Source organism: Lycium ferocissimum, chromosome 1 (assembly GCF_029784015.1).
Source record: "Lycium ferocissimum isolate CSIRO_LF1 chromosome 1, AGI_CSIRO_Lferr_CH_V1, whole genome shotgun sequence".
NCBI lineage: Eukaryota > Viridiplantae > Streptophyta > Magnoliopsida > Solanales > Solanaceae > Lycium > Lycium ferocissimum.
The window spans coordinates 8,263,213-8,280,113 of NC_081342.1; the positions used below are offsets into that span (position 1 = coordinate 8,263,213).

The 16,901-nt window shown below is 35.1% G+C and overlaps 1 protein-coding gene across 14 annotated transcripts in view; it reads right to left on the reverse strand.

Annotated features, from left to right (window-relative positions):
• The window catches only part of LOC132046179 (lysine-specific demethylase JMJ26-like), a 57,938-nt gene extending 41,282 nt beyond the window's left edge, over nt 1-16,656 (reverse strand). For 2 of the 14 annotated variants that reach the window (XR_009412669.1, XM_059436819.1), the window contains exons 1-5: nt 6,554-7,107; nt 1,473-1,572; nt 1,239-1,380; nt 813-876; nt 24-735 (exon numbers count right to left, since the gene is read on the reverse strand). Coding sequence is in view for 13 of the 14 variants with exons in the window: in XM_059436819.1 (XP_059292802.1) it covers nt 24-735; nt 813-876; nt 1,239-1,380; nt 1,473-1,572; nt 6,554-6,819 (1,284 nt within the window). In the remaining variant the exon portion in view is untranslated. Of the gene's footprint in view, nt 1-23; nt 736-812; nt 936-1,238; nt 1,381-1,472; nt 1,573-6,553; nt 7,108-12,279; nt 12,395-12,540; nt 13,555-16,508 lie in introns of those variants that run through there. The other 12 variants (XM_059436828.1, XM_059436768.1, XM_059436833.1 and 9 more) reach the window with 10 other exon arrangements.
• Between the last annotated feature and the right edge of the window lie 245 nt (nt 16,657-16,901).

Consider the following 16,901-nt stretch of genomic DNA (forward strand, 5'->3'; position numbering starts at 1 on the left):
CAAGAATAGATGACTGGACAAACCTTACACCAATTTAAGCAATTTAAAACATCTGCAGCCTTCGTGATTAGTCGAAAAATACGCCACATTACCATAGGTTCCCAGCTCAATCCCAATGCATTATCAAGAACGTTAGTTACAACAACTGGTTCACCCTTACACAAATGGAGCCGAAAATGCCTGAAATTTGCACGCCGAGTATCCACAGCTGCAGGACAGAATACATAGTTATCATCAGAATTTTCTCGAGCAGCTGCCTTACGTAGCTTGCCACCAGAAATATCATTTGCACCCTTAGAAATTGAACAGGAGCAGTGCAGCTCTGAATCATTATCCGTACATTTATGTGCTATTTCTTTAGCTTTCAGTAAAAGCTGTGATATCCAATTCTCAGAAAAACTACGTCTCAAATTTAAGGTTCCTTTACTACAGCCTCCCATATCTTTGGGTGGGCAAGGAATGGTACCATTTTCCTTCGGTTTCCATTTAGATGCCATTGCCACCTTGGTTTGATCCCTTATTTTAACTTCAGTAGTTCCGTTCTTAGTTGAAGTTATGCTACAACATTTACCATGCAAATAACCTGGTCCATTGTCAATAAATTGCATCCGCACTTCGGATGCATCTGCTAGCAGGTTTCCATTCCTTAGTTCTTTGCAACAAGTTAGGCAAAGTTCAAAGGAACAGCTAGAACAACTCCGATGAAAATCAACAATAAAAGCACTGCAATAGTTGCTGCAAATAACGGGTGACATTCAATATTCAGTGAACTTATCAACTAATTGCAGTATAAGGTAAATGTGAATGCTCACCAATAAATGCGCTCATCCTTCTCGTATTTTGCTTTGCGCATTATCACCTCTGAATCTGCTAATGCTGCCCATGGAAAGAAAAATGGTACTCAAAGAAACAATCTTTTTCTTGAAGATTTACAGCTGCAAACACATAGCCTTCTTAATTGTATGTCATTCCATTTAATAAGAACGAAATTTTATGGGTCAGAAGACACCTATTGTGCTTACCAAAAGAATAATTACAATTAGAAACAATTGTCATTGAATAAAATGCACATATGACCAGCCTTTTTATTTTAAAAAGTGTTAACATTTACACTTAGAGATTTTTGGCTTGCCAAATCACATCGAGTCACTCAAATCAATAATCTGTATTACCAACAGTATATGACAACATACTAAATGACACAACCTCTTCATAATTTAAATAGAGAGATGTAATACCTCGAGTCTGATACTCAATCAGCTTTTCAATCATTTGCTCTGTATTAACTTTTTCCAAAGCAGGCAAAAGTGCTCGTACAATGTGCTTAGAATACTCAAGTTTTTCTTCATCACTCAACTTTACTTCAACAAACATCAAATGCTGTATTGCAAACAAGAATACCACGTAATTTGCAATAACTAAATGTTTTAAGAGCATTAGACAAAGAGAAGAATTGAAAAATAAAATCCTACTTTAGCTAACCCATCTAACCGCAAGCATGCTGTGCAGTTGCAAAGGTTACGACATACAGGGCAAGCTTTTAAAATGGCCTCTTCTGGCATCCCAGGGTACCTACATAGATGACAAATAGAAAACTTAATGATGAGTAGGCTTTAGATTGAAATTGATCATATAAATATGCTAATTTATCAAAGCAAGACGCTTCATAAACCCTTCACATCTTTTGAACATATCAAGGATCCTTTTTATGGCTGTTCTGTACAAATAAGTGCATAAACAAATTACGAGGCAGGAGAAAGCAAAACCTATGAAAACTGGAATTTGTTGAGCCCGTTTACCATCTAGAAAGCTCTATTTATTCATATCTAACCAGATTACAGATTTACAGGCACAATTAACAGGATATAACCATATGTTACCGGGAATAGCTTAGAAAATGAGCAGTTATAAAGACAATAGCTTAGAAAATAAGCAACCAGTACTTAAAAACTGTTTTATACTCAAATTTGATCAAACAATAAAATTTGACAGTTCAATTCCTATTAGCTTACAATGTACATCAGCACGGTACCAAAAAATTGCTTTAGGTTAGAAATTTTTTCCGAGTGTTACTTCGGCATAATGTTGCTCAATGTATAATTTGATGAGTAAAAGTTTCTCGAAATCAGCTTTAAGAACTAATTTGGCATAGGCCGCATACAAGACAACAAGCAGCTATCTTCAAAATACCATTTAGATCGCTTAACATATCAAACAGAAAAAAACTATGAGCACATTAAGACGATAACCAAAACATCATTTGCAGATATTAGCTTTTTATCTCTCACTCCCTCTGTGTGTGCTGCAAAGTGTTCATTCTTTGCATACACTTTAGAAGCAAATGAAAATCTCTGATAACACACACACCTACCATTCTTAAACATTGAAAAACTATTCAAACAAGAAAAGCCACTTCTTTAAGATCACTACCAAACTATTCAAACAAGACAAACAAATACATGTTAAGAGATCATTAGAAGAACAAGAAACAGGGTTCTCTTTTTTAACGGGAAAGTTCTACAGGTGGCAGAATATGCGTAATCCAATTTCTATGGAAAATAGATATAAAAAAGGAACCTTTAAAAAATGAAAGCCGCTAGTTCAATGACATATTAAGCCTTACAGAGAGTTAACTAGCATTAAAAGCCCCTACATAAATAAACAATTAGATTTCGAGTTTAAAATTGTATTGGTTTAGCAAGACAGCACTATTACACGATTGTCAAATACTAAAGTTGTCAATAGGTATTTTAATACCACCAGAAAAAGTATAGTGTTAATATCGATATTTGTTTAATACATCCACCAAGTTGAGCTCAACTCTAGGAACTTGTTCAATGTGATATATATCATCGAAGAGTTCCCGGAAACACTATCATATCATATGATTGTCAAAGATCCAAATCTTCAAGAATTGGCAATTAGGCTTACGACCTCAATGACCAGAAAAGAATCACTGCCTACCATTACCAAAACTCAATCAAATACTGCCATGGACAAAAGCACAAAGTATTTAGCAAAACATAGGTATGTAGTAATGTAACTTGTAACTTGCTAAAATTTTAGCCCGCCCTGCCCAATTGCCATTTATGCAAAAGATCATCCCACAATTTGTTATGAGCTGAGCAATTAACAACAAATAAGAGAGCACCTAGAATATTAATACAAGTGTAAGGCCTACATCTATTTCGAATTAATGAGCTGGAATGGTGGAGATAAAAGGTTGTGGAACTCCTATAACTAACCGGCAGAGCTACAGGACAACTAACTAATTGGTATCATTCCTTTTCTCCCTTCTTCAATTCTCTTCTCTCCTCTCTCCTTTCTGTTACGACTTCTGCTTCTTCCTCATTCTCTCACTCTTTTCTCTTCTCCTCTTATCAGGTATCATTACATCAATGGAGCAGTAGAACTAGCCTGTTCAATTCCTTATTTCCATTTAGTTTCATACTTGTACTTCTATTTTCTTCAGTTAATCGAAAATCCCGAAAATTGTCCCAATTTCTCTTATTTTCAATTCTCTATTTCATTAGCTTGTTACAAATTGGTATCAGAGCGGTAATCCTGCGACCAAACGAGCTATGACAGTAAATGAAGGAACTAGACTGAAGGTGCTCGATGAAAGGACTACAAAGAATGAAGAACTTATGGTCAAGCATGGTGAGCTATTGGACCAATTAGCTGCTAAAATAGGTGAAATAGCTACATCTCATGTGACCATGGCACGTGACAATACTGGAATTAAACAAACACTAGAACAGATCTCAATACGACTGGCAGCTATGCAGCAATATCAGAGAGAGGGAAGGCAAGTTGACTTAGGTGATGGGCTGTTACCTGCTCCAGTGATGGGTGGAAGGGTCAATAGGCAGCAAAGACAAGAGGATCCACCAGTTATACCAGCTCAAGAAGGTCGTGGTAATCGACAAACAGGTTGGCAGTTTCCTACACCTAAACTTGAGTTTCCCTTGTTTGATGGAACTGATCCTAAACAGTACGTAAGGAGATCAGAAAAATTCTTTGATGTATTCCACATTAGTGAGGACCAACGGATAGAAATAGCGGCTGTTCATTTGGTTGGTACCAATCTGCTTACTTAGGAGGAGGATTTGACCATTGGAAAGTATTCAAAGAGGAGATCTGTGATAGGTTCAATGAAGAGCCATCTGAAGATGTAGTAGAAAGTTTTAATAGCCTTAGACAAACCGACTCAGTCGATGACTTCCTGAAGGAATTTGAGATAATGCAGGCTCAGATGCTTATCAGAAATCCTACTCTCAGTGACTCATTTTCTCTCTAGCTTTGTGGGATTCCTTAAAGATGAGATTAAGATGACTGTCAAGTTGCTTAAACCACATAATCTGAAGTCTGCTATTGAAAAGACTAGAATGAAGGAGAAAGCTTTAGAAGCGGTAGACAAAATGGGAAAATCCAGTTCCAAGTCTATGACCACTTGGACACCCTCCACGGTTTCCAAATCGAGCATAGCTATGATTCCAGTGAGGAACACTACTACCCGGCCAATCACTTATAGAGTCACTAAGGAAGTGTATGACTACAGAAGGGCAAACCATCTATGTTTTAGGTGTGGGGAGAAGTACACTGCCGGACATCAGTGTAAGTTCAAACAATTGAATGGTATCGTTGGTGAGACTGGTGAGGTTATTGGTGAACAAGATGACACGGTGGTAGAAGAACAGGAATTAAACCAACAAGAGGAAATAGTACAGGTTGCTGATGTTGAAGAGGCTGTATGTTTCAGTGCCTTCTCAGGAAGCAACAAAGGGGTTCATACTATATTGGTTAAGGGGACTAAAAAGAATAAGTGCTTAGCTATACTAGTTGACTCTGGTAGTACACACAGCTTAATAGATGCGCAGACTGCTAAGGAGATTGGGTTCACTGCTACATTTACACCTCCAATAAGAGTTACGGTTGCAGATGGGAATTACATGTATTGTACTTCTCAATGTAAGGGAATTACATGGTCTATGCAGGGAAAGACATTCCAGGATGACTTGGGCATCATCAGCCTAGGGGAATGTGATATAGTTTTGGGCAATGACTGGATGCAAAAGTACAATCCTGTCACCTTTGATCATGAGAAAAATTGTGGTACAATAGGGAAAAAGGGTAATAAGGTAGTGTTAAAGGGGATTCCTAAGGATCGAAAGCCGAATTTGATAAGTGGTACTTCTATGGGGAAACTGTTGAGGAAAGGTCATAGACAGGATTTTTTTGAGCCATTTCTGGCAGGCATTGAAACATATTTGAAGTGTATGACATCCAACAGATCTGTATTATGGAAACAGTGGTTGCCTTTGGCTGAATGGTGGTATAACACCAACTACCATACTAGCCTTCAATGTACCCCTGTTGAGGCCTTATTTGGGTACACATCTCCCACTTGTCTACGGGCCCTATGCTGGAATCCATTACCCCAACAGCAGGTGATTTATTTATGCAGAGACAGCAGTTTCAACAGCTTCTGAAGGACAACTTGCTGCTAGCTCAGCACAGGATGAAACACTAGCATAGGACTGAGAGAGAATTCTCAGTAGGTGATCAGGTTTTCCTTAAACTACAGCCTGATAGACAAAGCTCCTTAGCTTTGAGGCAGTGTTTGAAGTTGAGTTATAAATTTTATGGTCCTTATACTGTTTTGGAGAGGGTTGGTAAGGTGGCTTATAGACTTGACTTGCCCAGTTCTTCAAGAGTGCATCCAGTATTCCATGTCTCACTCTTGAAGAAGAAGGTTGGAACTAGGACCATGGTGCAGACTGAACTTCCAGTCACAAACAATGATGATCAATTCCTGGTGCAGCCTGTTGCAATTCTGCAAAGGCAGATGGTGAAGAAAGAGAATGTAGCAGCAGTGAAGGTGCTTGTGCAATGGTCAAATCTTGCTCCCGAAGATGCCACTTGGGAAGACTATGCTGATTTGAAATCGAAGTTTCCAAATTTTGATCCCAATCCTTGAGGTCAAGGATCGTTTGAAGCAGCTAGTGATGTTATGAGCTGAGCAATTAACAAGAAATAAGAGAGCACCTAGAATATTAATACAAGGGCTAGAACGGTGGAGATTAAATGTTGTGGAACTCCTATAACTAACCGGCAGAGCTACAGGACAACTAACTAATTGGTATCATTCCTTTTCTCCCTTCTTCAATTCTCTTCTCTCTTCTCTCTCCTTTCTGTTACGACTTCTGCTTCTTCCTCATTCTCTCACTCTTTTCTCTTCTCCTCTTATCAGATATCATTACATCAACGGAGCAGTAGAACTAGCTTGTTCAATTCCTTATTTCCATTTAGTTTCATACTTGTACTTCTATTTTCTTCAGTTAATCGAAAACCCCGAAAATTGTCCCACTTTCTCGTATTTTCAATTCTCTATTTCATTAGCTTGTTACACAATTTCATCAAAAACTCTCAGGGAATGATAGTCAAATATTATATTCCCTCCGAAATCGGCTACATCATCAAAAGTGTCTATCTTTGGCTAAAAGAATATCAACGGTGATGAGGAAGATAAATAGAGACAAGGCTTACTTACCATCGAGTGATGCAAGGAAGGCAATATCTTTTAGTTTTACATTTGGAACAACACACCACTTTGTCTTTGTCGTTCCTCTGACACTGATGACAGTTCTTGGACTCCCTTCTGCTGTTTTCTCCTCCTCCTCTAGTTTGGTTACCCGTTTTCTTCCTCTTCTTCGAATTACCACAACTCTCTTCATCACTATCACCATCATAATCAACAACATCCTCTTCCTCACTAGTGCTGCTTTCCATGATCACAAATTTCCTCTTGCTTTGCATTTTGTTTTCTCCTCTTTCTCTAAGAACTTCTTTGAACTTCTATTTTCTTTATTACTCACAAATCCCAATGCAAAGTAGAGTGAAAAGACTCTTATCTCAGACAAGTCTTTTGCGCTGGCTCTTACAATAAAGTAGCATGCCTTACGAGGTAAATTTAATCTTCTTAAGGACGCTTGTGTGACAATCATAATCAGAACTATTCATAATTTTCAAAATAGGGAAAGTTGCCACTCGTAGTATGCATATATATTCTGATCATTTAAAATTGTCTGTCACGTTCTACAATTTGATTTATTCATCGGTTCTTTTTTAATACAATATTCAGCACATGAAAGTTGAAACGTGTGGCAAAACCATATTCCTTTCGTCTCCAATAATTACTCTATTTTTTTTTCACACACGTCTTAAGAAAATATGACTATTTCACCCGTGTCATTTCACCATAATCGAGGTGTTTGTAATCTTAAAAAATAATTACTACTAAGGTTAAAATGAGAAGGAAAAAAAAAAAAAAAATTCTCTTGAACTTCTAAAATGGCAATAATTTGAGACACTCATTTTTTAAAATCACCACAGATAATTTGAGACGGAGGGAGTATTTGATTAGCTTTAAACATCCCTGCTCGTCATAGGTCTTAAATTTCCTAAGGAGCAGAAGATCTCAGTTGTAGAGAAGCAAATGAAGGCTTGGCTATATTACAAGCCTAAGTTTTGAGATTAGATATAGAAAAGGTGTAGAGAAACTGGCAACTGTTTAAAATATCACCTTCCCCCGACTAAAGGTGTCAACCGGTTCCAACCGGAACCGGTTATGGAACCGGTTAAGGAACCGGCCGGTTCCGGTTTACCGGTTTTAAACTCCAAACCGGAACCGGTCCGGTTTGGAGTGTTTAAAATATATTTTTTTTTTGTTTTTTGTATTATATATATATATTATAGTATTTATTTGTATATTGTAGGTATATTTACATATGTTATACAACTTTATAATTAAAGTTTAAATATTTACTGACTAACTAAGACCTAACAAAGAAGTCAAGAATACGTAATAGTGTTTTTCGTATACATATATATGTATAACTTATATATACTTATATATATGTATAACTTAATATATATAGTATATATACTTATATACTATATATACTTATATATATGTATAACTTAATATATATACTATATATATGTATAACTTAATATATATACTAAATATAGGTATAACTTAATATATATACATATATACTATATATACTATATATACTAAATATGTGTATAACTTAATATATATACTATATATATGTACTATATACTATATATACTTATATATAGGTATAACTTAATATATATACTATATATACATATATACTATATGTACTTAATATATATACTAAATATATGTATAACTTAATATATATATTATATATATATTAAGTTATACATATACTTATATATATGTATAACTTAATATATATAGTATATATACTTATATACTATATATACTTATATATATGTATAACTTAATATATATACTATATATATGTATAACTTAATATATATACTAAATATAGGTATAACTTAATATATATACATATATACTATATATACTATATATACTTAATATATATACTAAATATGTGTATAACTTAATATATATACTATATATATGTATATATATGTACTATATACTATATATACTTATATATAGGTATAACTTAATATATATATATATATACATATATATATATATACTATATATACTTAATATATACACTAAATATATGTATAACTTAATATATATACTATATATACTTACTTATATATATAGTATATACTATATATACTTATATATGTTTAAGTATACTATATAACTTAATATACTTATAAGTATATTCTTAGTATATTTTAGGTATATTCCTAACTTAATAAAAGTAAAAATATGAACACAAGTAAATAGAAGTAAGCTCAATGAGCCATATTTTTATTCATTCTTGGATAACATTTATTTGCAAGTTGTATTTTTTTTTAACTTGCAAATAATACATGAGTTGTACAAAAATAGTAGAATAATAAAATCACCAATTTTGAACCATTTCGTTAATTTCCCCCACATCATATTCGGTCATGGAAATATCTTCAAAGTCTTCCATTTGGTCCGGTCCACTAGCTATCAAATCTTCAATTTCTTCCTCTTCGCCTTCCTCCGCTTCGAGTTTTGGTTGCGTCGCTCCGATCTAATCCAATCTCGAATGCACACTAGTACTTGCAAGCTAAAGCCGGATAATGAATGTCTATGGTCTCCAATTTCTTGTCTTCCTTGGCTAAATGCGCTCTCCGAAGCCACGGTTGATACTTGAATCGTAAGGATATCTCGAGTCATTCTTGAAAGTACCGGATAGCTTGCCTTGTACTTCTTCCACCATGCTAAGACGTCCACCTCATCCAGTTGGTTGATATCTACATTTGGGTGCATCAAATAAAAGTTATATTCATCAAAGTTTGCATGTAGAAGAAGAAGTTGGCCGTGAATGTAAAACTTTTAAACCCGACAAGCCCTTTTTGCTACTTTGAGAAGTAGTAGGGCGTGGAGCAACGGGTGTTGCACGTTCTTCCAAACTAGAATAATGAGTAAAAACTTTTCTAAACTCATCATCAATAGCGAGTTCGGCTTCAGCTAAAGATGGTTGAGCTCCCGCTTCAATTTCTAAAAATGTATAAATTTGACTAACCAAATTTTTAGTATAAGACAGTTTTAAACAAGGATTTAAAAGGGAACCCAATATAAATAAAGTTGGGATGGGAAAAAAATACTTCTTAAATTTGATTATCATTTCAAAAATAGCCGCTTGATAACCGGGTTTATGTTTATACTCTTGTAAAACTCTAGCTATTTCCGCTAAGTAGGCTAAAATTCCGGTTACCGTGGGATAAAATTGTCTAGAAAAAGCAAGAGTTGCATTATAAAAAATTTCTAAGAGTTCAATACATTCTTTAACATCTTCCCAATGCATAAAATTTAACCAATCCTGACTATCAGTATTATATTTGTTGTGAACTTGTTGTATGGGAATCTTATACTCATATGCTTGTTGTAGCATAATGTAAGTGTAGTTCCACCTAGTCTCAATTTCTACTTGAATTTTCCTAGGTCTAAGGTTATTTTCCACACAAGCATTCTTAAAATCTCTAATTCTTCCCCTATTAACATTACAAAAAAGAAACGCAACAGCATTTCTAACTTTTTGAACAGAATCATCAAAATGCACAAGACCATCTTTAACAATTAAATTTAAAATGTGACAACTACATCTTACATGAAAAATATTTTTTAGAGGAGGGTTTATTTCTTTTTTTAAAAGACCAACCGCTCTTTGTATTATTAGAAGCATTATCTAAAGCAATACAAAGTGTTTTTCTATAAATGTTAAAAAATCTCATAATAGTAGACATTGAATCGGCTAAAAATTTTCCATCGTGACGACCTTTTCCTTCGTCATATAAAAAAGCTATAATTCTTTTTTGCATAACCCGATTGTCATCAACCCAATGACATGTAATAGCAAAAAAATCTAAATGGTTAATACTAAGACCCAAATCAGCAGTAAGACAAACATTACAATTTAAAGAATTAAATACGTGGCGCAAATAAAATCTATATTTTTTAAACAAATCTATAACATCGGCTCTACAAGTACTTCTAGGAATACCCTCAAATAACGGATTATAACAACGTTGAATGTAAGTAACAAACCCCAAACCCGAGGGAAAGGAAAATGGTAAACAATCATAAGCTACCATTTTAGCTATTTCTACGCGTTCTTTTTTCTTGTCATACTTAAAATTTCTACCGGTTCGTGGGTCTATCGTCATTTGAATCCCCCCCACATTTGAACCCGTTTGCTCTCCCCAAGCATCCATATGTTTGGTTCTCATATGAGAATTTAGTGTACCCGTTCCACCATTCTTACCAGTTCCTTGCTTAAAATTAAATACTTGTCCACTTATGTTACATGTAGCTGATTGGTTTTCCCTATTCTTAGTCATAAATTTCCAAATTTTAGCTGTTGGCTTACGAGTTCTAGGCGGTTTGTCTTGTGTATGTGATTGTGCAGGACATGTATCTCCTATGGGATTTTCAGGGGGTTGTGTTTCATCATCATCATTTAAGTCTTCATTAAAAGTGTCGGTAAAATGTTGTTGCATTGCCTCATGACCTAAAAGTGGATTATTTCCACCAACATCAATACCTAAATTAGGTGTTTCTTCCACAAATGTTTCCTCATTAAGCGCACCCCTAACAATACGACTACTACTACCGGCACCACGTCTTAATCTCTTTGACATTATTAAATAGAATTAATTTAAATCACAATCAAATAAATCACAAGAAAATAAATTAAAACAAATTAAATTGCGTAAATTAAATTGCATAAATTAAATTGCTAGAATTAAATTGCGAAAAATAAAGATAGAGTTGGAACGAAGGTACCAAATTGCCGGATTAATTTCCAACAAAGTCAAGGCGGCTAGAATTGCAAATCCACCAAAGCTACTTCGGATTGTTGCAAAATCACCAACTCCACCAACAATATTATAATTGCAAAATTAATAATTGGAAGTTGAAACTATAATAAGACTTTGTGGCTAGTTATTGCAAAATAATTATAATTGAGAGATTGAGATTTGAGAGAAAGATGAAGAAGAGTGAATTGGTGTGAATTAAAATGAAAATGAAGAAGGGTTTATATAGGGGTGGGGGATGGGTTAAAGTGTTAAAAAAAAAAAAATTGGGGGCCAAAAATTAACAAAATGGCCGTTTGGCAACGGCCATTTTTGCAAATGGACCGTTGCCAACGGTCCATTAACGGACCAGATGGCCCAACGGCTCTTTCCCTTTTTTTTTTTTTTTTTTTAATTTTCACCGGTTAAACCGGTCCGGTTCCGATTCCTAAAATATTGGAACCGGACCGGTAAACAATTACATTTAATTAATCCCGGAAGTTCTACGGTTCGGTTCGTTTAACCGGTCCAGATTCGGTTAAACCGTTAGCCCGAACCGGTTGACACCTTTACCCCCGACAAACAAGTATTTAGAAGGTGAAATTGTATTTGAATATAAATTTAACTTAAGAAGAAAGATGAAAATTTTGTGAGTATTTCACTTGAAATATTCCTCTTAACAAGTTTTCAACTTCAAACTCCCTATATCAAGTTGAAGTTGAAGAAAAATCAAAGATCCAACTAATTTCACCATTCTGTAAAAACTACATATTCAGTTTAAATCTAACAGCTTCGCAACAACAGCGTCAAAGTACCATTGCAATATCACCATAATGTTTTTAATAAAATGCAACTAGAATTAATACTTTAATAGTAGAGCCTAGCTGAACACACTCATAATTTACTAGAACTTAATCAATGCCGATTCATTGTAAGCTTGTAAAGCGAAATAACTGAAAATACATAACATCGCTTGACTTTTTGATTTCTCGCTGAAATCTTCAACAACTAGCCTCAGTAAACAGCACAAGTTGCACAGCAATTATCACTCATCAGGTGGTGATCCACCAGGAACCAGCTGCATTAGGGGAAAGGAAAAAAAAGTTTGTCACTGGATTGATAGATTTCATGCTCAGATAGGAGGAAAAAAAAAATGAGGAAAAAAAACAGCAAGGAGAAGGACACAAATGAAGAAAGATTTTATTCGGAAAGGCTAGATTATACTCATGATAGCAATATTGTTTCCATTAAGCAATATCTGATCAAGTTTTGTTATCCGCCGGCCTTCAGAAGTGATCTCATGCAACACAATAGGAAAGTTGTTGAGCAGAGGATTGATAAAAAGCTCTTCTCAACAATAGCCCAATAAGGAAAAATAAACCTCTGTACATCCCAGGGTGGGGGAGAATGTGAACTTTTCATATTGCACAGACAGATTGTGTTCCGTTAAAAAATTAGGAGTTACTCAACTACTATGCAGAGCTAAGTAGCTAACATGGAAATTATTGCTGACAACTTTAACCTGATGGAGCTAAACGACTTAAAGAAAGACCACATTATACACTAACTCATCAATACAGCAGATGAATGCAGCCTAAAACATCCATTTTCAATATCTAATTATATTCTTTTGGAGAAATAGTTTTCAATATCTAACTATATTTTGGTGCTACCTAAAAGAATGTCAGAATGAATCTGTCTGCATCAAAAGTTGCAAGATAAACAGCGAAGCTGCAAGCAGATGTTATGCTCAGGAGCATATTTTAGGTGTCGACTTCTGAAATTATTACTGTATAATAATGGTCTCTTTTAGATTTGTAAGACAGAATATGCAAATAACATGTAATTGATCATTAAATTTGCTTCGCCTTCGAAAAGGAACCATCCACAGTTCCAAATCATGGGACAACTCGACAAACAAGACAGTGAAGTGATAAATAGTTCTTTCACCTTTAGCTCATAGCAGAGAATGAGGGTGGAGGCTGGATGGGTACCTTTTCAAATGGCATAAACTATGTATACCAGCAATATTCAGGAATTAACATTTATGCACGTGCCTAAAATGGAAAATTATAAGAGTAATTGCTTGAGCTAAACTAGAGCAGCCTAAAACCTCTAATTTCAATAACTAACTATGCTCTCTAAAAGATGAGAATAAATCTGTGCACAGATCAATGAAAGAATCTGTGCAGAACTTAGTAGTTACTACCAAACAAAAATTTCAAACAAGCGGATGTGAAGAGTCTGTTAAGAAAACAAATTTAACTCGAATCAACTAGCTTGCATAAATGAAGATGAGCGAGTTTACATCAGACTATTGCAAGCATTGATATAAAAAAACTAACTTATGTACACTTGAGTTCTACGAATTAAGAAGATGCTTAAAGTAATGAAACTAAAGTCAGAATACCAATAGGTGATTTACTTGCAGAAATATACAAAATTGACCATAAGCATAAATGTAACACCTCAGACCTTTAACTTAAGCTTTGACCATGATTCCAGACTTAGAAAACCAGATAAAGAATGTGAGAATTGGAAATTTCTCTTCAGCTATCAGATGGGGATTTACGCCCCAGAATACGGACCGTAAATTAGTATATGGCCCGTATTTCAAGTCGTAAAGTGACACCCAAAATCACTGTGCATTCTGGAATTTGGCATGTGTAATTTTATATTGTTAAATACGGACCGTATTTCAAAATACGGTCCGTAAAGTGTGATCGTATTTACGAAGGAAACATCAAACAGTGATCTTTGTTTGAAGTATGTTGAAATACGGTCCAAGTTTACAGACCGTAAATCAGTGTACGGACCGTATTTTGGACCGTATTTCCCAACTCCGCAGAACCTATAAATACCCGACTGCAGACTTAGTTATTTCGTTTTTCATAATTCCAAGCCCTAGAAACGAAGTGTTCTTCTCCCAACAATCCAAAACAGCAAGGTAAGTCATTCCAAGCTCTTCCAAATCAATTCTATCATATATGCTCTTAATCTAATCATGAAATCATGTTCTTAACATAAGGTTTTCAAGAAAACCCAATCAAAGAGCTTAAAGAGCAAAACTTTGGAACTCCTTATCCAAGACCAGATTATTATTCAAGTTTGGGAGCAATTCCAGGTATGCTAAGCATACTATCTACATGAGGAACATTGTTTAATCATCCTCATAACTCAATTATCATAATTCCCAGAAATCCAACAAGTTCATGATTTTGCCCTAGTTCTTGATTTTCATAACCTAGGGTTAGAGCTCAGTTTTCTGATTATGTTCATACTTGTTATGCATGCTATGGACCCTAGCTTAATCTAAAAGGCTTGTAATTCAATCGACGAGTCTCAGAATGCAGTCTAAGTCATCAGTCAGGTTACAAAGCCAGTAGTCAATTTTACACCTGTTGCTTCATGTTTGATTGGGCCTAAGGCCATAGTTATGATTCATATGCATATGTAATTTATTTGGGCCTAAGGCCATAGCTTTGAGATCTCATTATTTATTGGGCCTGAGGCCATAGTTAAATGATATTGGCATAGGTGGTTTCTACACAGATCAGCTCATGATATGAGTATTCAGTTTCATTATACTCTATTGTTCATATATCCCTTATCATTGCTTCAGTTGCTTATCATACTGTACAATTCAAATGTACTAACGTCCCTATGCATGGGCCTGCACTTCACGGTGCAAAGTCTGCCTTTCAGGAGGATACAACAGCCGCTTAGCTTCCAGCGCTTGAGTACCAGTGTTATCAAAAGCGAAAAGCGCAAAAAAGCTCTAAGGTCAGCTGGGGCTTTAAGCGCAAAGCGCAAATAAAGCGCGGGCTTTAATGAAAAAAGGCGCAATGGAGCAAAAATACAGCTATATGTATGTTTAGTCCAAGACAAATAATAATAAGCATGAATAACAAATATACGGACAAAGAAGCGTAAAAACATTCCGATAAAGTGAAATATCAATTATCTAGTATCACCTCTTCAAGAGAGACTCATTAGCAAGGAAAAGTATGTCTTAGAGCCTTGATGATGACACTGAAGCGCTCAACATGATTTGAGCCTCGCTTCAGGGCTTAAGCGCGCTTTAAGCGCGCCTTTGACAACACTGTTGAGTACATCAGCTAGTTGGTGAGCCCCTCTCATCCAGGGTTTCCCGTCTATTTCCCAATTTTTCGAGTATTAGTTAGTTCATCAGTATTTGAGGCATGTCAGGGTCTTGTCCTGACCTAGTTATTTCTTATAGCATTTTGATCATAGAGGTTTCATAGACACAGTCTTTAGTCAGTTATGTTGGTTTTGCCTCACAACATTTATTTCCGCATCTTCTATTATATTTGAGTTGAGTATTCTCTTGATTCATTTTATATCTTGCATGCTTTCATGATACAACTGTAGACTCAACATCCATGCGTTCGCTCGGTCATAAACAGTCAGGCACCGAGTGCCGTGTCACGCCCAGACCATGATTCGGGGCGTGACAATAAATTTACTACATTAACATGATGGTGCCCAATTCCCAGCTCAATGATAATAAAATCCAACGGTTCTCGGTTGATATGATATACTAGGATAAAAGCATCCAAAAACACAGGCATTACTTAACTCACTAGAAGGACATGGATTTAAGGTTTATATTAAAAATTTCCCAACTCCACATTACAAACTAGTATATTCGGTCGAACTACACCAAAAATTGACAACTTAATTCTTGAACTTTTTTTAACTACATAGGATGCTAAACCTCAATTCTCTTATTAGACACACAGATTGCAATCCTAAACTCGGCAAATTTGAACGGGCGCCTAAGACTATACATGACTAGTGTACTTAACCAATATCTGCTCCAATGCACACAATTGAAAACATGCTAAAATCCTTTAGCATTCTGAAACCCTAAAGTTAATATCTTTGACAAAACAAATGGCAAAATTAGAGCATCCTAAAACCCTAAAGTTACAACTAACAAAACAATGGCAAAATTATAGCATTCTAAAATCCTAAAGTTACAATCTTTGATAAAACAATGTCAAAATTATAGCATTCCAAAACCCCAAAGTCAAAATCTTTGACAAAATTTTGGCAACACTATAATTCTAAAACCCTAAAGTTATAATCTTTGACAAAACAAATGCAAAATCATCAACAAAAAGAAGTACACAGACCAGTAAAAGTAAAAAAGAAAGAAACAAAGAGACTTACTATTCAGTAACATCTTCAAGAACCATGTTAACATAAACATCAAAGCCTCTAAAGTGTACCAACAAGTTCCTTATCACCTTTCATTATTACCCATATCTTTGAACCAATGCAACGATCAATCAACTTTGCAAAATTAAATCCATAAACTCATCCCAAAAAACTAGGGAAAAGGGCCTGATTTACCCCTCTACTTTAGGAAAATGTTCATATTTACCCCCCGTTATACTATTAGCCCATTTATACCCCTACCGTTACAATAGTTGAAACATTTGCCCCTATTTTTAACCCCCTGTCCCTGATAGTATAACGGGGGTAAATATGAACCTTTTCCCAAAGTAGAGGGGTAAATCAGGCCCTTTTATTTCCGATTCTTCTATTTTTAGATAACG